At 39.6% G+C, this 25,154-nt stretch overlaps 1 protein-coding gene and 2 long non-coding RNA genes across 6 annotated transcripts in view; 1 reads left to right on the top strand and 2 right to left on the bottom strand.

Annotated features, from left to right (window-relative positions):
• The first annotated feature begins 644 nt into the window (after positions 1 to 644).
• The window catches only part of crtc1a (CREB regulated transcription coactivator 1a), a 59,574-nt gene continuing 35,064 nt past the window's right edge, over positions 645 to 25,154 (top strand). Inside the window, exons 1-2 of one of the 4 annotated variants that reach the window (XM_016661647.1) lie at positions 645 to 933; positions 5,359 to 5,475. In XM_016661647.1, coding sequence (XP_016517133.1) covers positions 808 to 933; positions 5,359 to 5,475 — 243 coding nt within the window. In that variant the 5' untranslated portion in view covers positions 645 to 807. Of the gene's footprint in view, positions 934 to 5,133; positions 5,476 to 25,154 lie in introns of those variants that run through there. The other 3 variants (XM_016661646.1, XM_007573805.2, XM_007573803.2) reach the window with 3 other exon arrangements.
• LOC107833167 (uncharacterized) lies at positions 10,279 to 11,204 on the bottom strand. The gene is made up of 3 exons (XR_001658881.1): positions 11,050 to 11,204; positions 10,602 to 10,742; positions 10,279 to 10,419 (listed from the first exon to the last, which is right to left on the bottom strand). It is a non-coding gene; the product is annotated as an uncharacterized LOC107833167 (long non-coding RNA).
• On the bottom strand, positions 16,563 to 21,814 carry LOC107833168 (uncharacterized). Its single transcript, XR_001658882.1, has 2 exons — positions 17,537 to 21,814; positions 16,563 to 17,024 (listed from the first exon to the last, which is right to left on the bottom strand). It is a non-coding gene; the product is annotated as an uncharacterized LOC107833168 (long non-coding RNA).

Raw genomic sequence — 25,154 nt, 5'->3', positions numbered from 1 at the left:
ACTCTGCTATACTATGCAGTGCTGTGCTGTGCCATACACTGTTCTATAATGTGCTATACTATACTACAGCATAATATATTATGACATAGTATACTATAATATAATATGCTGCGCTAAGCTATTACATACTATACTATGGTATGGTGTGTAAATGCTATAATGTCTGTTATGCTTTATACTATATTATGCTACACTACAATATACTACAGTATGTTACTATGTTATATGCACTAAATTTGATCTCTTCTCATATAATTAGACACGGAAGCTTTTTTACTCAGCAGCTACGCCAACATGTATTGTGTTGTAGTCTAATTTATTTTACTTTACAATATTCTACTAAATAATATTACATACTGCAATGGTATTGTCATTTAGTGTAATTGTGTACCTCATCAAATCATGCCGTTGCATTATGTACAGCACATGTTATTATCTGGAAATACATGGTAGTTTAGAACTGTGTAGTTTAGTATAGTTTAATCGAACTGAATAAGGTTATTCTGTATCATTAATCAATGGGTTCAAGTATACTATTTAATGTATTACAGTATACTTGCGTAATGTAATTTTATAGTAAATTATTTTACAATATATGCCACACGGTAATTGCACGGTATGGCACTACGTACGTTCTCAATATATTAAATGACTCCGATGGTATTGGAGAAATGATGGAAAAAAGTACAATAAAATAAGACTGTATTAATTATTTTTTGGTTCGCTTAAAATCCCTGACCGGAAGCTCGACGTCAGCACTCCGTGTAACTTGACCACTGTAGGGAAAACGGAGCAGAAGAGCGAAACATGGCGACTTCGAACAATCCGCGGAAATTCAGCGAGAAAATCGCTTTACATAATCAGAAGCAGGCAGAGGAGACAGCGGCATTTGAAGAAGTGATGAAGGACCTGAGCATAACGCGGGCAGCCAGGGTGAGGACACCGCTTTCTGGCTTTTCTCCTTCCTCTGTGCGGTTTGTTTGTTTGTAGCGAGCTGTCAGATGTGGGTTGCAGAGCGCGGCGGCAGGCAGCACGCAGCCTGGCCAGCAATGGTAAACAATAACAAACGACATTCGCTGCCAGCTGGAGCCCTGCTCTCCCTCAGCTCACTGCAGACAGAGCAGGAAGCAGATATCCTTCCTGCAGGGATAATATGGAATGTACAGTTTCTAATCTGAAAACAGTTATTGTAATATTTAGCTTTGCAGGAGTTCAAAGCCGAGGGGCGTGCATGCCTGTTTGACAGCGCGCGCCCAGGCGTTGCCGTGTCCTCCCTCTCTTCGTGTCGTGCTTTCTGAAGCTCTGATACACACGAACAGAACCTACATGCACATGTTTGCTGAAGTCAGTGATTTGCATTTATTTCCGTCGCCTGCATGGGTGCTAGTGACACGGAGTATGCATGTGCATGAACGCGGGTTAGGGAACTAGTCTCAGGCCCGTGTACACTGATACATGAGTGGCATGTATGTCAAATATAAAAGCCGTGAGATTACGTGAAATTTAAGCCACACATCACAAATCCAACAGAGAAAAGCTGGGCTGCAGCTGCTGAGTGGAAGCTAGGTCCTGATTGCTGTTAAAGTGGAAATGTCATGAGACTGCAGCCAGGTCAGGTTAAAGACCAGAGGAGACACTGCTCATTACCACCTCTGTTAACAGGTGGATATTTTTCTATTTCATTGCTGGAGATAGGATGGCGTGTTAACAGAAATTTGATTTGATACGTTTAGCAATTAGGGGCAGGGGTAGTCCAAGGTTGTGTGGCCCTAAGCAGAAATTAATTTGGGGGCCCACTTTCAGCAGATCTTCTTACAGAGTATGGATAAAAATGTGATTGTTGCTCAGTTGATATATGACACACTGTTAGCATAGCGTTCAATTTGTCAAGCTTTATCTTCGTGTGTAAATAAACTAAGCATTTGTACATCACTCTTCATCATAGTTTTTATCCATAAAAGGAAATAATTTAGATGAGGACTGATTTCCTTCTTTCAAATGGAAGACATGTTTTCCATGTAACAGAAAACAAAATGGACAGCTGCAAATGTTAAAGTAGGGAAAACATTTTGGTCTATTTAATTCAGCTCAAACAAATGTTCCCTTTGGTCTGTGCCATATAGACCTGTGGGCTCCTATTGAGGGTTTCTCACTTTGACTTTCCCTGTCATGTTATTGTTTTAGACTATGTTTACATGAGACTGCCATCTGGAAGCTGCTGGTCTTTTCAGATGTGGATTGGGGAAAAGTTTCACGTTCAGACGGCACTGCCTTAACACCTTGAATCCGCCGAAGTTGTCATGCCAGACCACTACATGGCACTGTGATTTTAGCATGTCACCACAACGCACATGCACTTTTGACCTGCAGCTTCCACCTCCCTAACTTTCATCTGATTTAGAAAACAGTAACCTGTCTCTGTCTCCCCATGAACAAAATGCACATGTAACACATATGTTCCTTACTAGGAGTTGTGTTGAACTGAACAGGTTAAGTAGCACACACAGTAGAATGCTATCCCCCTTTGTTTTTTTCGTTTTCTGCCTGTGCATGTGTATAGGGACGCAGTTAAGTACTTTCTGAGGTGTATGCAGACACATTACAGGCCCCCCTGCAAGGGTCATAATGCATAAACAACAGTCAAATAGAGAAAATGCTAACTTAAAAGAATTATTCCTATAATGGAATAATTCTTTTAAGTTGGCATTTTCTCTAATCTAGCGTGCTGCCCCTAGGCGTCGCACATAGTGCGTACCCACTTTTTGCGCCACTGTCCTGCAGCCGTGAGTCCTGTGCAGCATGCACACTTTCACACCTCTGTGGGGGGTGTTCACAAATAGTGTCACTCTGGCACCTGGTTTCAAACAGTGACAGTTTCAGAGACTCTGATTGTTGCAGATGTAGAAATGAGTGGCTGGATCACAACAAAAAGGTTAGCGTTTCACTGAAAATCATCTCTATAGAAACAGGGCCTTAAAGGGACAATATTATGTAATTACCAGCCATGTCATAGCACAATATAGTAACTATGTTAACTTCGGTTCTCATAAAAATGCTATATATGTCAAACATGACTTAAAAACCCTGTGGAGTCGCTGCCCGCCGTGTGGCGTACAAGCATGTGACGCATTAACAAGGCTTCGTAATAACATGGACGCATACCGAGTTTTCATTTCGACTCTGTTGGACAGCACGGACTTCAAACTTTATAAAAGTGGTGTTTTTATATTGGTTTTGTGGTTATTTACTTCAAAATAAAGCCAGAAATAAGATCGATCATTTCCGCCTTATTTTGTGGGGTCTAAATGTACCACATTTCGAAACAACCAATAAAAATGTGTTGACGGTCTGTTGCTAGGTAGAATGGAGACTCGCGGAAAGTGACGAGGGGGGGGATTTGGATACGGCAAGAGACTAGGGCACAGTGATGCTGTGGATTTTACTAAGAGTGTTTCGATGGGTTTTTTAGACTATAAGTGTGTTAGTTAGAGTTCGTGGTGTGTGCAGGGTTAGTAGTAGTTTTGCTAGCTATCGCTATATGGCTTTATAGCGAGCGCTGACGCACAGAGAAGAGAAAGACTGCGCGTCGGGATGCCCATTTGGACCTCGTCTTAAGAGAATTTTGACTTCATGATTTAACACCTTGAAATTGGGCCTCTGTCTTGTTAAAAACTCCTGCTCTTTCTGAAACTCTGACTTCAGGAAGTCATCAAAACATGGCTCCTCTGTTAACGTTATGATATTTTAATGAGCTCAGCAAATGCTCAGTCCCACCAGTTGTTTGCTAATTCCTGCTGGCTAGTCTGAAAGAGTTGAGTGTTAGAGTCCTGGGGCAGGGCTGCTCTGTGAGGAGAAAGCTCTGAAGCTCTGGAGCTCTGAGGAGGATGTGCACCTTGAAGGTGTCAGCCAGTCCACCCAGGCGGTTTGCACAGCTTAATGGTTGCCATGGAGGTTAAAGGATTTATCAAGCATTAAATAATCAGGTATATTTTTGATGAGGGAATAACATTATAACCCGATGTAAAGCCCCCAAAAGTCAATTTTACACAACACTGCCCTTTTAAAGTTTCCTAGCCTCTTGGTCTCCATTGGAGCATGTAATTATTGACAACAGACAGGGTTGGGCTAACCAACTGATGTACCAGACAATGCCCGGTGGGCTGACACACATTTATGGGCTAGCGTGGGGCTGTCATAATTTAATAAAAAAAACAATTATTGTAAGTAGGTTTTGTGGACAGCGATGGACCATTGGTGGATTTTCTTGAAGGACGTTGGTCCAATCCGATTAAATCTCTCAGCACTTCTGCCCATCCCTCCTGTCTCCTTTGACCAAAGTTATTAGAACTGACCGGACTTGGAGAAAAGTGTGTGGCACCACAAAAACAGAAAAAACAGAGGAGATGTAGAAAAGCTGCAAGAAAAATGGTTAAAAGGTCTGCAAGTGGACGCAGCAAAATGCGCGAAAATAACCCTGATATTTGCTGTTGCAATTCAGGGGGACTTGTCTTCAAAGAAGGATGAGGAGAGGATGAAGAGAGGGACACAGGTCAGATCAGCTGCTGTAGTCAAAATGTTAGTATGCAGTCAGGAAAACATTGGAATAAATGTATATTTCATGAAACAGTAAAAAGACATCTCTAGCAAAGTTTCGTTCACATCTACTTTCATTTTAAGATGGCAACTGTGATCATCTCTCCCATCACGGGTCTAATCCTGACCACAGAGTACTGTACATGTTCAACCCTTGGTTCAGATGCTTATAAAAGTCTAGACTATTTTTTTATATTTTGTGACACCAGTTGTTTAATGCAGTATAAAAAGTTTGAGAGGGTAAAGAGGTAAAATAAAGCCTGTAGTTGTTGAGATGAAAATAATCATTCATTTTTGAAAGTAGCTGCATAGACTACTCATTATCTGGGGTCTTTCTTTGCTGTGATCCCCAAGCAGAAATACTTTACCAGTTTTTATTTAATAGTAATAATCAGTTTTATTTATAATGCCCTTTTTTAAACAAGGCATTGCCCAAAAAACCTGCAGCTGGAAAAGGAGTTTTCAGAGACTGGAAATGTTTTCTCTGTCAGAGACTATTTCTGAGTCTGAGCTGTTTGCTGCAGCTGCAATTGCAATGAAAGATATCCCTATAGTATGAAGAGATTAATACAAAAGCACTATAAGTCCAAGGGGTTCATTATTTTCTTCTCAACAATAAGTTTTTATTTAAAAAATAAGTTGTTTCTAACCAGTACTGACTGTTTTAGGAATAAAGTCTTTACTCTGGGGTATTTCATACAAAATCACATGAATGCGATGGGTGTGTATGATGACTTTCTTACTGACCTGATGTTCTGTTTGCAGCTCCAGCTGCAAGACACAAAGTATTTGCAGATGGGATCGAGCCGTGGCCAGTACTACGGAGGGTCTTTGCCAAATGTGAATCAGGTTGGAACCTGCACTGCTGATGTGCCTTTTCAGGTGAGACCTTACTGTTATAGCCCTACATTCTACGTAGCTCTGGACGAACTGCTAACATAGACTAAAAGATGGAGGTTAGAGGTTGTCAATACTTGTCTTCCATCATTTTAGTTCAATGTGCAGAGGTTCTGGTTCTGGTTTTCCTGGATGTAATCCTGATTTATCCTGGTCATGTCTCTAATCTGTCTGTAAACAAAGAGAGGCTTTGTGTAGAATAAACGTGACTGTACCAAGTTACACTATAGAATCTCTCCCAGTAGGAAAACTGGGATTTTTTTAAACTGAGTTCATCATTGTGTGATCAGTCCTTTCTCAGTGGAGATAAGCACACAGCTTTGTGGAAATGAGGTTAACAAAATACACTAGGAATCAATTTTAGCAGATTTAGAGATGAAATTGCTTTTTGCTAGCATTTGTATTTATGTGCATGTGGGCCCTGGTGAAAAATTTGTGTACTAAGTATGTTAAATTTTAACATACTTAAGCATACTTTTAGTAGGACTAATCATGAGTATTTTTCAAGTATATTTAGAATTATTATACTTAAAGTGTGACTTTTTTGACATACTAATTTTGTGCTTGGTGTATTTAAGTAGCAATGTCATAGAATCAGTTGATGTTGGCATCAACTATGAAGCTGTTTTAAGTGTGAACTTAAGGGAGACAAACTGTCTTAAAAACTTTCCATCCATGATCTGAACATGCTGGTCCTTGCAGGGTAGCGAGGGGGGCTGGTGGTGCCCATCTCAAGTAGTCATCAGATGAGAGGCGTGGGTTCACTCTGGACCAGTCCATCACAGGGCCCTGAAACAATTACAGTGAATATAATGAATGAAAGATTAACAAGGGGGGGAAATTCTGTCCAGTTATTTTCAAATCAAATCATGTTTATTAAACACTTAGTATTGGTAACACACCAGTTTTTGCTGTTGAAAATGTAGCTACCTGGTCAGTAAAAAAAAAAAAAGACTTACACCATGAAGGCGATGTGGAGGTTTATCCTCAGAGCTCGTGTGGTGATCTGGTAGAGTCACAACTTCTTCTGAGACAGGAAGGTCTTTAGGTTTTCTAATACATTATCTCTCTGGCTTCCTCTTTCATCTTCATTTGCTTAGACTGCAAAAATATGTTGAAGATAAAAACATTGATGAACAAGTTATAACAAAAGCCTCACACTATCAAAATCTTTGTCATACGGAGCTTAATTAAAACCAGGTTAAGTTTATGAAGAAAAGTATATTAAGTCGCAACATACAGAGCCTCCATGCAGTTATAACATGAATGATTATTATAGTAATAATCATAAAAGTCACAATAAAATTGCTAAAATAATTATTTCTGAAACCAACGTAAATTTGTTTATATCTTTACTGCACTGTTTATAATTAAACAAAGATAATTAATAAGCAAACTTACCATTAGCTAGCAACACGTTGGCAGCCTTCGTCCCTTCGGGCTCCTTTTGTGATCCACATTTTATTTCCTTCGGTTGGTGTCCTGTTGTGATGTCGTCTAACTCGGACTATGACGGTAGTAGACACTGTTCTGAACTTCCCTCCAACTTTATTCTTCTCCTGTCGGAACAGCTTTTTTTTGGTAATGTGTTCGACCTTTACGACAAAACGCAAAACTGAAGGTCATCTAGTGCTTACTCCTACGAAGTCACTGTCTTCCAAAAAAGGTAAAATGGAGCAAGCCACAGCAGAGAATGTGATAGCTATCTATTGAGGAGCAAGGTGCATCTATTGGAAAATCCATTGATGATTTGAAGGCTACTATTAATTTTCTCTCCGCTGACATACAAGATATTAAAAGCACACTGCACACCACGGTCAGCCGTGTTAGCAAAGCTGAGGAAAAAATTCAAGCATTGGAAAACAAAGTGCGGGAGCTAGCACGTGAGAAGAAGCGGTGGAATCTGCGACTCCGCGGCATGCCCGAAGAAGAGATGGAAGATGTAAGGCTAAAGGTGGTGGAGGTATGTCAAAATTTAATCCCAAACTACAAAGAGAAGCCTCTGGAGGTGATTGATTCTGTCTATTGGCTTGGAAGAAAACTTCCGAACAAACCACAGTCCTGAGACATCATCATCCAATTCTCAATGCAGCATTTTCGCAACTTGATCTGGAAAATGGCTAAGAATTCTGGCTACTTGAAGCAACGAAATCTCCTGTTCAAAGAAGATGTCTCTGTGGAAGATCGCGAGAAACGGAGCCGGCTGTGGCCAATAATTCAACAAGCCCGCAAGGATAAGAAGATTGCATACTTTGTAGGAGGTCGTGCTTTTGTGGACGGCAAGGAAATTGAATAACTGTTTTGTTGGACCCCTTTCAACCTAATACGGAGGGAAAGTTCTATGTTCTCAGTTAAATTCTACTAAAACTCGGACACTTGTTTGTTTTTCTTCACTATTTTAAAACTCTTCTCAGTTAATGCTCGAGGACTGAGGGATATCTCTAAAAGAAAAGCTTTGTTTCTGTTTGCAAAAAATTGTGGTTCTGATTTTTGTTTCCTTCAAGAGACTCATTCCAATGATAGTGACTATAAGCTCTGGAAAGCTCAGTGAGGAGAAGAGCTGTGGATGGCTCATGACTCACTGTGCAGCAGGTACATTAACTTTGAAACACAAATTTAATGGCAGCATCATCTTCACCAAAGCCGACCCCGCTGGACACTATATTCTCATAGTGATCAATTATAATAATTCTCTTTTTCTTCTTGGTAACATTTATGGTTATAACAACCCCAAGGAAAACGTCAGGCTGTTTGAAACTTTAAACTCAAGTATTGATGCTCTTATTAAAAAGTTTAATGATATTAAGATAATTTTAGGAGGTGACTTCAACATTACTGTGAATAATGAGGTTGACCGATGGCCTAGCAGGAAAGGATTAAATTCTCAGATTGTTGACTTTATGAATGAGCGAAGTTTTATAGATATTTGGAGGGTAATTAATCCAAACACAGTAAACTTTACATGGAAAAACAAATCTGGTTCGCAACTCTCAAGAATTGATTTCTGGCTAATTTCTGACTCCTTACAATATTCAAATTGCAAAGCNTCCGTGCTGCAGTGAATCCATCTCTCTTTATAGATATCTCCCTCTTCTTCCTCACATCGTGTCTTTATGAAACTTTCAAAACAAAAACGGAAGATTTAGGATGTATCTTACTTTTGACAGAGTGAAAGAATATAAATAAGAGTCTTTACCACCTGTGTAAACTTTGCCGGTGGATGTTATAACACTTAAGTTTTATAATATGTGTTATATTGTTTGATTTCTAATATAGGCTCTTGTGTCAGATAATCTAAGTCAATGTTGGAGAATAATCAATTTTTTAGATTTACGGAATCTCAGTTAGCCTTCATAGCGGGGCTGAACCCGTATTAGACCAAGCACTGTAGCTAATATTTGCTGGTATGTCGCCGGTGGACATAAATACAGTAAAGTAATATTCTAATCACGATATATACACAATAATATGTCCATCTTACTTGTGAAATGTTGTCTGTGGAGCCCTCACATCAATAATCCATAGATCCGAACAACAATATCCCTCAGTGCTGAGGCATCTTCTGCTGTTTTGATAGAGCAAAGAAGGAGGGTATACCGCTCCAAGATGGCCGCCGTATTTCCTGCGCCGTAGCAGCCAGTGCGGGGTCTACTCTTATATTATGTCTATGGGCTTTCCTGGATTCAAGGTTTTTCTTCTCTTTATGGTGTTTTTAAAAAACAAATGAAAGTGTGCAATACCTCCACCATGTGGTTTGGAGTATGAACTGGAGCTAACCTAAGTAAAAAAAAAAAGTATGCTTTAGTATACTAAATTTTAACGTACTTTGATTGATGTACTTAAACTGTTCTATTTTGGAACAACTTTTTTGTGCTTAGTATACTTTAGTAGTATTTAAATAGTATTAAATTACAACTTTTAGTATATTTAGTATACTCAACGTACTTTTTTGGAACAACTTAAAGTTATACTTAGTATACTTTAAGTATGCTTTTTTTATGTAGTATTCAAGAAAAATGTTCCCAAAATATTCCATGTTGAGTGTTCTAATTCTATCATAGAATTATATTAAAAATATACTTTTAATATATTTTAAATATACTACTAATATATTAGTAATGTATTTAAATTACACTTAATTTTTATTTTTGATTTACTGCTATTGCTAATAAAGTACAATTTTAATTACTCATAAGTCTTTATTTATACTTTGTACATTACATGCATAACTACACTACAGTACTTACATTGTTTTAAGCTACAATTACATGGAAAGATTAATTATACAAGATGTTCAAGGTAATTCAATTATGTTGTTTTATTACAGACATTTTAAAATTGTCAAATTTTACTCAATTTTATGAACTTTACATAAATTATCAGTTTACACATCAAAAGTAAACACAATGAACATGAAATTTTAAGTGTGACAATAAAAAATGACAGTGAGGATCAACGACAGAATATTTCCTTTCACTGCACCTACAGAAACCTACAAAAAATAATAGAGCAATTAAACAGAAAGCATTTGTATTTTAAAGAACACAGAAAAATGGCAAATAAAAAAATAATGCTTACAATTTTAAGACGTTTTGTACTCACTGTGTATGTGACATCATCAGAACTGATGATGATTGGGACCGGATACCTGGGGTGGAAAAGCATTTCTGAGTGACTGCTTTGCCTGTTTATGTTAGAAGTAGAAAAAAAATAGTCAGCAATGTCATCGAATCAGTTGATGTTGGCATTAACTATGCAGCTGTTTTAAGTGTGGACTTACGGAGACAAACTACCTTAAAAGTTTTCCATCCATGATCTGAACACTGATCCTTGCAGGGTAGCGAGGGGGGCTGATGGTGCCCATCTCTAGCAGTTATCAGATGAGAGGCAGGGTTCACCCTGGACAGGTCACCAGTCCATCACAGGACCCTGAAAGCCAACAACAAATAAAATCTATGAAAGAGAAATGTTAGATTAACAAGGGGAAAAATTATGTCCAGTTACCTTTAAATCAAATCATGTTTATTAAGGACTTGGTGTTGGTAACACACCAGTTTTTGTTGTTGAAAATGTAGCTAGCTCCTCATTGAAAAAAACAAAAACAAACTTACATCATGAAGACAATGTGAAGGTTCATCTTCAGAGCTGGTTGGTGATCTGGTGGAGCCAGAGCTTCTTCTGAGACAGGAAAGTCTTTAGTTTTCCTAACACCTGATTTCTCTGGCTTCCTCTTTCATCTTCATTTGCTAAGACTGCAATGCAAACATATGTTGAAGATAAAAACATTGATGAATGAGTTAGAACAACAACCTCACAATATCAAAGTCTCTTTGTCTTATCGTTCTTAATTAAAACCAGGTTAAGTTTATGAATTAAAGTATAAGTCGCAACAAACAGAGCCTCCATGCAGTTACAACATGAAGCTGAATGATTTCTATGGTAATAATCATACAAGTCACAATAAAATTGATAAAATAATTATTTATGAAACCAACGTAAGTTATATATCTTTACTGCACTGTTTATAATTAAATGAAGATAATTAATAAGCAAACTTACCACCAGCTAGCAACACGTAGCAGCCTTCGTCCCCCTGGGCTCCTTTTGTGACACACATTTCATTTCCATCGGTTGTTGTCCCGTTGTGTTGTCGTCTAACTCTGACTAGGACGTCACCAGCTTGAATTTACCAAAATTAGTAACTATTGTCAATGCCCTCTGTATTTTTAAGGCAATATTATGCGAGTAAAAATGGTGAATTTGAACAGCGCCCGTTATCTTCCCTGCGTTCAAGTTNATAGATATTTGGAGGGTAATTAATCCAAACACAGTAAACTTTACATGGAAAAACAAATCTGGTTCGCAACTCTCAAGAATTGATTTCTGGCTAATTTCTGACTCCTTACAATATTCAAATTGCAAAGCTGAGATTATTCAAGCCCCCCTTACTGATCATAAAGGCACTGTGTTACAGGTTTGAATTTCCCCTGATGGAACTACTAAAAGGAACCCTGCATATTGGAAGATGAATAACTCCCTTCTTAATGACAAATTTGTCTGTTTTAAAGTTAAAAACAAAATTGCAGAGCTCCATAAATTAGCACAATCTGAAAACAATTATGGACGTTACTGGGAGCTCATAAAATATGAGTTAAGAAAAATATTAAGTAAAGCTGGGGAAAGCAGAATAAAGAATAGCTTAAAGGAGGAAAACTGCTTGGTTTCTGAGTTGATTTCATTATCCTCTACTCTTCCTGAAAATCTTTCTGAACAACAGAGAGCCAAGTTACAAACCCTTCAGCTTAAACTCGATCAGATTTATATTAATAAAGCAAAAGGAGCTTTTATACGTTCACGGGCCAAATGGATGGAAGAGGGGGAACAAAACTCTAGCTACTTCTTCAAACTTGAAAAACAAAGACAAATAAAAAATGGTATTACTAAACTTAATTCTAGTGGCACAATTATTGATGACCCAAAAATGATTGCCAATATATGTGAAACTTTTTACAGATCATTGTATGAATCTAGACATTCTCCTGAGGAACTTAATTTTTTCTTCAACTCCTTAAGTGGCACAAAATCAATTGGTGACCAAAACAAAATATTTTGTGACTCTCCTATCACGCCTGACGATGTTAAAGAAGTTATTAATAGTCTAAAATCCAATAAATCCCCTGGTACAGATGGACTTACATCAGAACTTTATAAGATGTTCTCAGAAGAACTCACTCCATTTTTACATTCTGTGTTTATTGAAAGCATTAGTAATGAAAGACTTCCCCCTTCACTCTCTCAAAGTTTAATTACTCTAATCCCAAAACCTCAGAAGGATGAATTAATCTTGGATAATTGGCGCCCCATCTCTTTACTTAACAGTGATTATAAAATTTTAGCCAGTTGTTTAGCGAAAAAAATCAAAAAAGTTCTCAGTGATATTATAGAGGAGTCTCAGAACGGCTTTATGGCTGGAAGGAATATCATAGATAACATAAGATTGGTTCTTGATATCTTAGACTATCCAGAAATGATTTCAGCTAACAGCTTTATTTTATTTTTAGATTTTCAAAAAGCATTTGACTCTATAGAACATGAATTCATCTTCAAAGCCCTCAGCTTATTTGGTTTTGGAGAGAACTTTCAAAAATCAATCCGCACTCTTTATGCTTATGGAAATAGCTCAATTACCTCATGGAACTACCAAAAGATTTAACATAGAACGTGGGATTCGTCAGGGTTGCCCTGTATCACCTTTTTTGTTCCTTCTCCCTATTCAAATCTTAGCTATTTTTATTAAGAATAGTGATCTCAAAAGCATCTCGGTTGCAGAAAAAACTATACTCTTAAGTCAACTAGCTGATGACACAACTTTGTTTTTACAAGATAGATTTCAAATTGATGTTGCTCTTAAACTTTTAAATAAATTTTCTGTAGCCTCTGGTCTTAAACTTAACTTATCTAAATGTGAACTTCTTCCAATCAGCAGTTGTAATGAATTTTCTTTGTCAGGAATTCCTGTGAAGTCTGAAGTCAAATATCTTGGAGTAACTATAGTTAAAGAGCAAACAGCAAGGTTTAGCAAAAACTTTGATTCAATTATACTTTCTTGTCCACAAAGATTTAATCTATGGTTACAGAGAGACCTGACTATCACTGGCCGAATCCTGTTGGCCAAAACCGAAGGATTGTCTCGTCTTGTCTATGCCAGTTCAGCCCTTAATGTCCCAAACAGCCTCCGCACTAAAATTGATCAAATACTCTTTGATTTCATTTGGAAAAAAAAGCTCCATCTCATTAGGAAGAATGTTATGATCAATAAACTAAGTTCAGGGGGTTTCAATGTGCTGGACTTTAATACCCTACATTCTACTTTCAATGTTAGGTGGATCCAAAGATATCTGAAAAATCCTACTTCAATGTGGCATTGGATTCCGTCACAAGTCTTTAAATCCTTGGGTGGCCTAGACTTTTTATTAAGATGTAACTTCAAAATAGAAAAGCTCCCTGTTAATTTATCTAGCTTCCATAAACAACTTCTTCTATCCTGGACATTAGTTTATAAACATAACTTTTCCCCTCATCACTGTTTTATTTGGAATAACCAAAATATTTGCTTCAAGCATAAATCCTTATTCTTTAAGAATGGGTGGATAATGATATTATATTTGTAAAACAGTTGTTTAACGAGAATGGTCAACTGTTCAATTATAGTGAATTTTGTAAATATAACTTCCCTGTAACCCCTAAAGAATTTGCGGTTGTTTTCGATGCTATTCCAGCAGGTTTGAAATTTCTTATTTCAACCTCAAGTAGAGTCCATTTCCGATATTCCACTTTTCCAGAGTTATTTATTGGTAATCCAGAATCGTTCCTTAGTATCAAAACCAGTAATAAACATTTTAGAGAAATAATCCAAAGGAATAGCATAAGCAAACCTGCCTCTATATTTTTTTGGAACAATCTTTATTCAGATATTGATTGGGAACAAACACGGTTATTGCCAAGAATTTTTTTTTAATCTCAAACAAAGTACGTGAGGTATCTCTTAAAATTTTGCACAGGTGTTACCCTGTAAACTCAGTACTGAGAAAATATATTCCAAATATTGATCCTCTCTGTTCCTTTTGTCACATCAAACAAGAAACATTAACCCACCTTTTTTGGGAATGCTCGTTTAGCGAAACCTTTTGGTGTGATTTCAATGTTTTCTTTAGTCGGATATGTAATGTACTTATTCCTTTAAATGTTAAACATGTTTTATTTGGTATTTCCAATAATACTATGTCTGGGAAAGATTATATTATAAATTTTCTTATTCTGTTGGCTAAGTTCCACATACATGCCTGTAAATTTGCTAAAAACAAACCCAACCTCACTGTCTTTAGAGCTTATGTAAGATGCTTTTTAGAATCTTTAAAAATATGCACCAACTCTAAAGCTATGAAACTTATAAACTTGAGTGATGAATTTGATTTGTAATTTTAGTTTNGGTTACTGTGGGCAAATCCAGCAAGGACCAAGTGAAAAACTCCATCTCTAACACAGAGTGACCTGTGCACCGGAAACAGGCTATGTGGAAAAAAAATGCGGAAGTGCTAAAACGGAAGTCCGTGGCATATACCCTATTCTCTTGATGGCGTTTAAAAAAAATGAAAGTGTGCAATACCGCCACCATTTGGTCTGGAGTACCAACTGGAGCTTATGCCGTTGATTATAAGGTTTTACATCACACGTCTGAAAATGGATTGGGTACTTTCTTAAAAATTACATCATGATTATCATTTTTTTTATTGTATGCAATTTTAATAGTAAAAGATTATTAAGGCACTTAAAACTTCATACTTTTTAGGTACTTAAAAAGTATGCCTACATATTACATTAAACACACTTTAAAGGTGCTTATAAGACATACTTCTGCATATGCATTAATTAGTTTGTTTTGTAATTAGGTTGCTGCGTGTTGCAGACTTCTGCCAAGGTCCCTCTTGAAAATGAGATCTGGATCTCAATGGGGTTCACCTGGTTAAAGAAAATTTAAAAAGGCATACTTTATTAGCCTAAAATTTACTCTGAGATGTAATTTAAAACATACTGAAAATAATTTAAAGTAGTGTTAAGTAAATTTTTAAAAATTCTATTTTGAGCATATATTTTTAAATTTACGCAAAATATATTTTAAATATATTTGAGAGTGTATATTTAGACTTGGGCAAATATATATTTTGTTCACTTAAAGTATACTTTTATTTAAAATATTAAAAGTGTATTTTGGTACAATTATGTTTAAGTATGTTTAAAGTTCTAATTTCAAAATTGGTACAAGTATACTTTCAGTATACTTCAGATATATTTATAGGTAGTACACTTAATGCTTAGTATACTTAAAATGTACTTTCACCAATTTAAGTATGTTTGAAATATACTTTATTTCACCTGGGAATGACGCCGACTTATAGACATTACATCATACATCTGAAAATGGATTGGGTAATTTGTTAAACAACTGTCATGGTGGGTTTTATGTTTCGAGCCCACATGCAGGAACACTCACGGAGAGGAGGAATAAATGCAGTAGTTTATTTACAATATGTACAAGTGATTTGACAGAGCTACTGAAAGGGTGACGCGACCAGGAACTCCGGAGCGGCTGCAAGCGAAAGGGGAGATGGTGAGTTGAATGACGGTGGGGAACGACCAAACTCCTGGAATATAGTTTAGTGCTTACTTGTGTAGAGAACTTTGGAGCTGCGGAGGGGAGTGGTTCCAAGTAATGGAGTTAGAGAAGCGGACGTTGGAAGGCCGACAACGGACGTGGCGTTGGAGGGCGGACAGGTAGATCAGAGTGGAGGCGTAGAGAACCAGCAGTGCGAAGCAAGCTCCCAGCTAGAGGAGTTTTCAAAGGGTAATCCAAAGCTAGTAGGACTTGGGGAAACTTCTCCAGGGACACTTGAAGGCATCCTGAAAAAAAAAGAGTGACAAGAGACTGATCAAAAACTACACGAAGAAACCTAGAAGCTACTCTGAATGGTGACTCAGGGGCCTGATGTACCATTAAACACAAACACTCTGGCAGAGAAGTGCTAGAAGCCCGCTGCTAATATACTCCTCCTGGGAGGTGATGATGATATCAATCAGGTGCGTCCTGTTGAACTTGTCAGCACCCTCCTGACAAAACCGAACCACTGGCGCCCTCTTCTGGATAGTCGGTGATGCTGAAAAGGAAAACAAAACTAACCCCACAACCTGGTACCCAACAGTACCCCCCCCCTTCAACGACCGCCACCCGGCGGTCCAGAAGAACCAGAGGGTTGGGAGGAACGAAAATCAGTGATAAGGGAGGGATCTAAAATAAAAGAACCGGGTACCCATAGCCGGTCTTCAGGGCTGTAGCCCTCCCAGTCTACCAAATACTGCCCCGCCAGCTAGAATCCACAATCCGGCGGACAGTATACGCAGGGTGGCCGTCAATCTCCCAGGGGCGGGGGAGGCTCCTCAGGTGGGCACAACGGGCTGGAGTGAACTGGCTTGACTTGAGAAATGTGGAAAGTAGGATGAACACGGAGGGAAGTCGACAAGCACAGGCGGACGGCAGATGGACCAATGACCTTCTCAATAACATATGGTCCAATGAAGTGGGGGGTCAGCTTCCTGGAAACAGATTTTAATGGAATGTCCTTAGTGGAGAGCCAAACCTTCTGACCTGGTTCGTAGGTAGGTGCAGCCCTCCTCTTGCAGTCGGCCCAGCGACAATTTTGCTCAGCTGTGCGATTAAGGGCAGCGACAGTCTTGTCCCAGATGGCCTTGCACTGTCGGATATGGTGTTGGACCGACATGACTGCAATGTCTGCCTCATCAGCAGGAAACAGAGGAGGTTGGTAGCCTAGAGATATCTCAAAAGGGGTCAGACCAGTAGCAGCGGAAGTGTGAGAATTGTGGGCATACTCTACCCAAGGTAGGCAACGGCTCCAGTCGGCGGGGTTGGACGCGGTGAGACACCTGAGAGTGGCCTCCATCTCTTGGTTCATGCACTCGACCTNCATGCCTGTAAATTTGCTAAAAACAAACCCAACCTCACTGTCTTTAGAGCTTATGTAAGATGCTTTTTAGAATCTTTAAAAATATGCACCAACTCTAAAGCTATGAAACTTATAAACTTGAGTGATGAATTTGATTTGTAATTTTAGTTTTTTTCTCTTCCTTTTCTCTTCTGATGGAATTTATGGATTTGTTACCCCAGCACCTTGAGCACGTTTATGTATGCAATTGTATAGTGTTTGTTTGTAAATAAAGTAAAAAAAAAAACAAAACTACTATCAAGGCCCTCTCTACTTTTAAGGCAGTATTATCCGAGTAAAAATGGCAAATTTGAACAGAGTCTGTTGTCTTTCCTGGATTCAAGGCTTTTCTTCTCTTTATGGTGTTTTTAAAAAACAAATGAAAGTGTGCAATACCTCCACCATCTGGTCTGGAGTATGAACTGGAGCTAACCTAAGTAAAAAAAAAAAGTATGCTTTAGTATAGTAAATTCTTGGTTCATGCGCTCGACCTGGCCGTTGGACTGTGGATGATAACCAGATGTAAGTGACGCCTTGGCCCCCCAACGCCGAACAGAAATGTCTCCACACTTGCGCCGAGAATTGTGGACCTCGGTCTGACAGGATGTCATGGGGAATACCATGCAAACGGAACACATGCTTGACCAAGAGCTGAGCAGTTTGGAAAGCCGATGGCAATCTTCTCAGAGGAACCAAATGGCAGGCCTTAGAAAACCGATCAATAATAGTAAGGATAGTGGTCATCCCGTTAGAGGAAGGGAGGCCGGTGACAAAATCCACTGCTACGTGGGACCAAGGCCGTTTAGGTGTGGGCAACGGTTGCAGTAGACCAGCTGGAGACTGATGGGTGGGTTTACAACGGGCACAAATGGAACATGCTAAAACAAACTCCTTCACATCCTTGTGAAGGGATGGCCACCAAAAATGACGAGAAGCTAAGGCTATGGTTCTACTAATGCTGGGGTGGGCCGAAAACTTAGAGGAATGTAGTCAAGCGATTACACAAGCTCGCATAACAGAGGGAACATAGATCCTGCCGGGGGGACCTATACCTGGCTCAGATTGCTGTGCTTGTTTAACCAAGTCCTTAATCTCCCAGGTCACCACAGCCACAGATCAGCTGGGGGGAAGGATAGGCGCTGGGAGTTTCTCAGAGTCATCAGGTGAATATAATCTAGACAATGCATCTGGCTTAATGTTCTTGGAGCCTGGACGAAAAGAGATTGACAGATTGAAACGAGAAAAGAATAGAGACCACCGGGATTGACGAGGGTTTAACCTCCTAGCGGACTGCAGGTAGGCCAAATTCTTATGGTCCGTCCATACGACAACTGGATGTTCCGCTCCCTCCAGTCAGTGTCTCCATTCCTCCAGCGCAAGCTTTATGGCAAGCAGCTCACGGTCCCCGACATCGTAGTTTCTCTCTGCCGGGGAAAGTCTGTGGGAAAAGAAGGCACAAGGATGGATTTTATGATCTTGGTCAGAGTTGAGAGAGCACAGCTCCCACACCCGAGTCTGAGGCGTCCACTTCTACAGTAAATTGTTTAGTGGGATCTGGCTGGATGAGGACAGGAGCATTAGCGAAAAGAGTTTTCAACTTGTTGAAAGCTGCCTCAGCTTCCAGAGACCAACGGTATGGGGTTTTGGTGGAGGTCAACGCAGTTAAAGGCTGGGCAGTCTGGCTGTAATTGCGTATGAAATGTCGATAAAAGTTAGCAAAACCTAGAAACCTCTGTAGCTGTTTTCTGGTCTCAGGAGTAGGCCATTCCAAAACCACCTTAATCTTCTCCTCAGTGGGTCTTACCTGTCCGCCCTCAAGAATGTAGCCCAGAAAGGTGACCGAAGGTTGGTGGAATTCACATTTCTCTGCTTTCACAAATAACTTATTCTCGAGGAGGCGCTGAAGGACCAGGCGGACATGTTTCTTGTGTTTGGGCAGATTCTTGGAATAAATCAGGATATCGTCAAGGTAGACAAAGACAAAAACGTTCAAAAAATCCCTTAAAACGTCATTCACCAGTGCCTGGAAGTAGGCCGGGGCATTAGTTAGCCCGAAAGGCATAACCAAATACTCAAGCTGACCCATAGGGGTCTTGAGAGCCGTCTTCCACTCGTCTCCCTCTCTGATGCGAAGTAGGTGATAGGCGTTTCTTAAATCAAGCTTTGTAAACACAGTGGCCCCATGGACTGGTTCGAAAGCTGAGGATAAGAGTAGCAGTGGGTACTTGTTTTTAATGGTGATTTGGTTAAGACCTCTATAGTCAATGTATGGCCTTAGAGAGCCATCTTTCTTTCCAACAAAAAAGAAACCTGTCCCTAAAGGGGATGACGAGGGACGAATTAGGCCTGCTGCGACAGATTCTTGTATCATTCCATGGTTTCCCTTTCTGGTCTAGATATGTTATATAGACGACTATTGGGCAGGGGGGTTCCGGGTAGTAGGTCTATGGCACAATTGTATGGCCTGTGAGGGGGCAAAGACAGAGCTTTAGCTTTGCTAAAGACCTGAGCCAAATCATGGTATTCAACAGGTACGGTGGAAAGGTCAATTGGGTCTGCTTCATGGCGACCTGCCGGTGACTGGTTAGACGGAACGTAGGCAGGAGGAATGACGGTCTAGAGACCAAGATTCAATGCGTCTGTCGGACCAGTTTATATTAGGATTGTGTATTTGGAGCCACTCAAACCCTAGAACCAATGACGAGCTAACCGAAGGAAAAACATAAAACAAAGCGGACTCTGTGTGATTACCAGAGACTGTGAGTTGTAGGTTCTTAGTCTGGTGTGTAATAAGAGGCAGCGTTTTGCCATCAAGAGCGGAGACACGAAGGGGAGAGAGAAGAGGAACCGTTTCAATGCCCATCTGCAGACAAAAATTGGCATCTATCAAATTGCGTTCACAACCAGAATCTATTAAGGCCGACAAAGTAATGGACTGGTTCTTAACCAGGAGAGAGGCAGGAACTAGCAGGCGAGGTGAGTCGGTGATTACCTGATGGTCCGTGAGTTCCCTTGCAGTTACTGGTGGACCTGGGCTTTTGACAGTATGGGGCATTGAGCGATCAAGTGTCCGGCTTCCCCGCCATAAAGACAAACCCTAGCCTGCGCTGTCTTTCTTCCGGGGTCAACCGAGTATGACCAATTTGCATCGGTTCTGGTTCAGTTGAACTCAGCGGGGGGTTCTCTGCTGAGAAAACACGACTGGAGACAGATGACCACCGAGATGGAGGATTTCTACTATTTCTTTCCTTTGCTCGGGATCGAATTCTGTTATCCAACCGAATCGATAATTTGATCAAATCCTCCAGAGAAGCTGGCTCATCTAGGGTAGCTAGTTCATCCTTGATTGCGTCATTTACCGCATTTACATATACACTCTTAAGGGCTATGCTGTTCCACCCTGAGGCTGCAGCTTGAATACGGAAGTCAATAGAAAACTCGGCTATGGTTTGTTGCCCCCGTTTCAACTTTAATAGATCACGAGAAGAGAGCTTTATCCGTGTCTTGGTTGAATGCTTGTTTGAACTCAGATAAAAAGTCAAAGGTGCAGTTGTACTGTGTAGAAGAGGAGAATTTTACTTCTGCCCAATCCAGAGCTCGATCAGAGAGATGTGCAATTATACATGAAATCTTTGAAGAGTCATGGACAAATCTATGGGGAGTGTGATTAAATTGGATATTGCATTGCATTAGGAATCCCCTGAACTTTCGGGGGTCTCCATCAAACCTGGGCAGACTAGGCAGAGGACAGTCGGAAGAGGTGGACTGGATCGGAGCTTGAGAGGTGGGAGCCAGAGGCGGTGCCGTCTGTGCTGCTGGGTCTTGGACTGACGAGACTGCAGAAGGCTGTTGGAAACGATCACGGAGAAAACTGGTTAGTTCAGCTAATTGGCAGTTTGTTTCATTCTGACGGTTACCCAGTTCTAGAAGAGCAGACTCATGTTTCTGAATTGAGTCCTGTTGTTGCTGAAGGGCTCTCTGGATTGTTCCTGCTGGGTTCTCGGTTTGGCCAGAGTGTTCTGTCATGGTGGGTTTTATTCTTCGAGCCCACATGCAGGAACACTCACAGAGAGGAGAAATAAATGCAATAGTTTATTTACAATATGTACAAGTGATTTGACAGAGCTACTGAAAGGGTGACAGCGACCAGGAACTCCGGAGCAGCTGCAAGCGAAAGGGGAGATGGTGAGTTGAATGACGGTGGGGAATGACCAAACTCCTGGAATATAGTTTAGTGCTTACTCGTAGTAGAGAACTTTGGAGCTGTGGAGGGGAGTGGTTCCAAGTAATGGAGTTAGAGAAGCGGACGTTGGAAGGCTGACGACGGACGTGGCGTTGGAGGGTGGACAGGTAGATCAGAGTGGAGGCGTAGAGGACCAGCAGTGCGAAGCAAGCTCCCAGCTAGAGAGGAGTTTTCAAAGGGTAATCCAAAGCTAGTAGGACTTGGGGAAACTTCTCCAGGGACACTTGAAGGCGTCCTGAAAAAAAAGAGTGACAAGAGACTGATCAAAAACTGCACGAAGAAACCTAGAAGCTACTCTGAATGGTGACTCAGGGGCCTGATGTACCATTAAACACAAACACTCTGGCAGAGAAGTGCTAGAAGCCCGCTGCTAATATACTCCTCCTGGGAGGTGATGATGATATCAATCAGGTGCGTCCTGTTGAACTTGTCAGCACCCTCCTGACAAAACCGAACCACTGGCGCCCTCTTCTGGATAGTCGGTGATGCTGAAAAGGAAAACAAAACTAACCCCACAACCTGGTACCCAACAACATTACATAGGATTATCATTTTGTCATTTTTTGCAATTTTAACAAAAAATAGTAAAAGATTATTAAGGCACCTAAAAAGGCATACTTTATTAGCCTAAAATATACATTGAGATGTAATTTAAAACTTACTGAAATTAATAATTTAAAGTAGTGTTAAGTGAATTTTAAAAAATTCTATTTTGAGCATATATTTTAAAATATACACAAAATATCTTTGAGAGATATTTTAAATATCTTAAATATACACTTGACCAAGTGTATATTTACACTTGGGTAAATACATATTTTGTTCACTTAAAGTATACTTTTATTTAATATATTTCTTAAAAGTGTATTTTGGTACAATTATATTTAAGTGTGTTTAAAGTTATAATTTCAAAATTGGTACAAGCATACTTTTAGTATACTTCATATATATTTATAGGTGTTACACTTAATACTTATGTATAAAATGTACTTTCACAAGTGAATGTTTGAAATATACTAAAGTATACTTTTTTCATTAGGGGGAACAAACAATCTTACAGCAACATTCTGAACAGTTTTGAAATACAGCTTGTATACAATCATCAAGCGTATGAATGTCATGTCAATTTAGTATTTTTGTTAATTTTTTTGAATGGTTTCTTCAGGATGCAAAAGTCATACATATAGCTGTAAATGAGTCTTTTGGTAAAGTGCAGCTGAATGATTGTCAATGCCTTTAAACTTCACACGTCAAGGCCTTTCACTTTGTTGTCAATGATCTGGACTGACTGCAGCTAGTATCTGGAGCTAGAATTCATTTGATCGTACCATCTGTGTGTGTGTGTGTGTGTGTGCGTGTGTGTGTGTGTGTGTGTGTGTGTGTGTGTGTGAGAACAAATGTTTCGCAAATGTGTGACCTTGTATTGACAGTTCGACTTTGATCACAGGACCCTCTAGACTGGCAAACACGTAGAACAATTAGAAAGTCCAGAGAACTTAATGAAGACCTAAAATGGACAACTGTAGATTTGATAAAGTTGGGGAAGTCTTTTGAAGCCTTTTCCAAATAGTTGTAGACCATCAGCTCACAGAGCTGGATGCTAGTATTAGGACATGTGTCACCACTTTAGCTAGGTCTAGAAGAACAGCAAAACTGCCTGACTCAAATAAGAGCAAATTTATTAGTGATTGCTGTGTGGAACAATACAGCAATCACCAACTCTCAAGCCTGTTATGAACTGGAATCTTCTGCAATACTGGTGTCACCGTCCACTGCGAAGAGAAGTTTACGTCCTGTGGACTGGGAAGCTGTGGTTGAAAAAAGTCCCTTCTTCAAAACTGATACCTTTAGACTTGACTGACATGGAGAAGCCAAAGACCTTCAAGAGAATGTTTTTTGGTCAGATAAGAGATAAGCTCATGTCACAAGACATGAGCTTATCTCATGTCTTGAGATAAGCTCAAGACATGAGCTTATCTCAAGCTCATGTCTTGCAGCAAAACAACCTGCTGCTGTTTTGCCTCTGAGTGACTCTGAACTGTACAGACAGAAAAAAAGAGGCAAAGTTTTTTGATGTCACACACCTCTGCTACATTTTATTCTTATGATGTCCAACACATATGATGTCCAACACATATTTTATACGTCCCAGCCAGATTCGCCTCCTTTAGTTCTTGCTTAGCCGGCTTCATTCATGAAAACTCAAATTTTTTTTGGGACATTCTGGACTCCATAGGAGACTTCTGGACAGCTAGCAGCACTTTACAGAGAGTCAAAACGGAAAGTGTCACTTTAAATTTCAGAACCGTGTACTGACTGTCAAAAACGGTGGTGGTAGCAACATGCTGTGAGATTGTTTCACTGCCACTACTGGTGCTTTGGGCAAAATGGATGTAATAATCAAATCAGTATCTTAAAGTTGAAAAGTTATTATCCAAGGGGGTTCCTGTGAGCCAATAATATCCAACACATGTTACAGCTGGCTTGGAAATACAATGAAATAAGCTAAGATTTTGGCCCCACATACTCGGGGATATTGTGTGTATTCTGTGAGCTGTATGGACTCCATGCACTGTCCACAAACGGCTGAGATTTCATGGTCAAGTGTACTGTTAGCATACATATCTTGGGACAAATTCTTTCATTTCCTGCAACTTGCTAAGGAAAAGGATATTAACAAGTTTGATAAGCTAGTGGGTGAGTATCAACCTTATCAGCTCAGTGTTGTGATGTGAACACTGTTTCCTGTGGAGCAGTTTATTGTGCGAAACTGAGTATGCATACAAGCCCGTAAAAACTTTCCTTTGTGTGGATGTTTCCTTTGTGTAGGATCTGAGTCCGCCTACAATGATAAACACTAACCTCTGCGGAGTGAAGCACGCCCAAGTATGTGGGGCCTTCAGTTTGTGGAGAGACCTTTTCATAGCCATGCTCTGAAATATATTGGAAGCTTCTAGATGATTCTTAAGAAAAAACAACAACAATAACAACAAAACAAATTAGCTCTACAAATTCTGCTAGACAGAGTAGTTGCATTTTCAGTCACAAGATTTTTGACGAAACTAAAGGATGTTTGGTCAAGTTGCAACTTGCTAAGGGAATTGCACTAAATATTCAAGAAACTTCCTCCCAGTTTCTGTCGAGGTCTGTGTGCGACCCGAGCTCTGGTTACCACGTTCACTGTGTGTGCAGACAGTTAAAAAATACCCCAGTCACAAAGTGGCACCAAACACACACCAGTTAAAGAAAACATTACCAGTGACAATAAATTATGCTTTTTTCCCCATTGTGGATAATTTCTCTCTCAGGGAAAGACACAAAACCTGGTGGGAAATCTCTTTGTTCTTACTCTTCAGTTCGTCTTTTCCTCTTCTGTCCTTGAGGGGACATTGAATTGCATTATCACCCCCTAAGGGCTGTAGTGACAAATTTGTGGAACAACTGAGTGGACCATGATAGTTCAGCTGGGTTAAAAATAGCTGGAATAGTAGCAGGATTTTGTCAACAAGGTTCAAGTGACTAGCGTATAGATATGGAAATATATGTCTAGTTCTTTTCTTGGGATTTGTTATAATCATTCCGTATTATAACAAATTAACTTTAAAATCAAACTTTTGCAAACCATAGTAGTCTTTTCATGAAATACTTACAGCTGCATGTTGTATAACAAATTCGAATCAACCATTTAAAGCCTCTAATTAACATGATGTTCATGGCCATACTAAATGGAAGTACACTTCTCATTAAAGCATTAAGTTTGAAGAAAAAAATCGGTAACACTTTATTTGAAAGGGGTTGAATAAGACTGTCATGACACTGTCATAAACATGACATAACACCTGTCATGAACATCAATAAGTCTTCAT

This window comes from Poecilia formosa, unplaced genomic scaffold, assembly GCF_000485575.1.
Source record: "Poecilia formosa unplaced genomic scaffold, Poecilia_formosa-5.1.2 Scaffold338, whole genome shotgun sequence".
Lineage (NCBI taxonomy): Eukaryota > Metazoa > Chordata > Actinopteri > Cyprinodontiformes > Poeciliidae > Poecilia > Poecilia formosa.
This window is presented reverse-complemented; position numbering and strand designations above follow the sequence as displayed.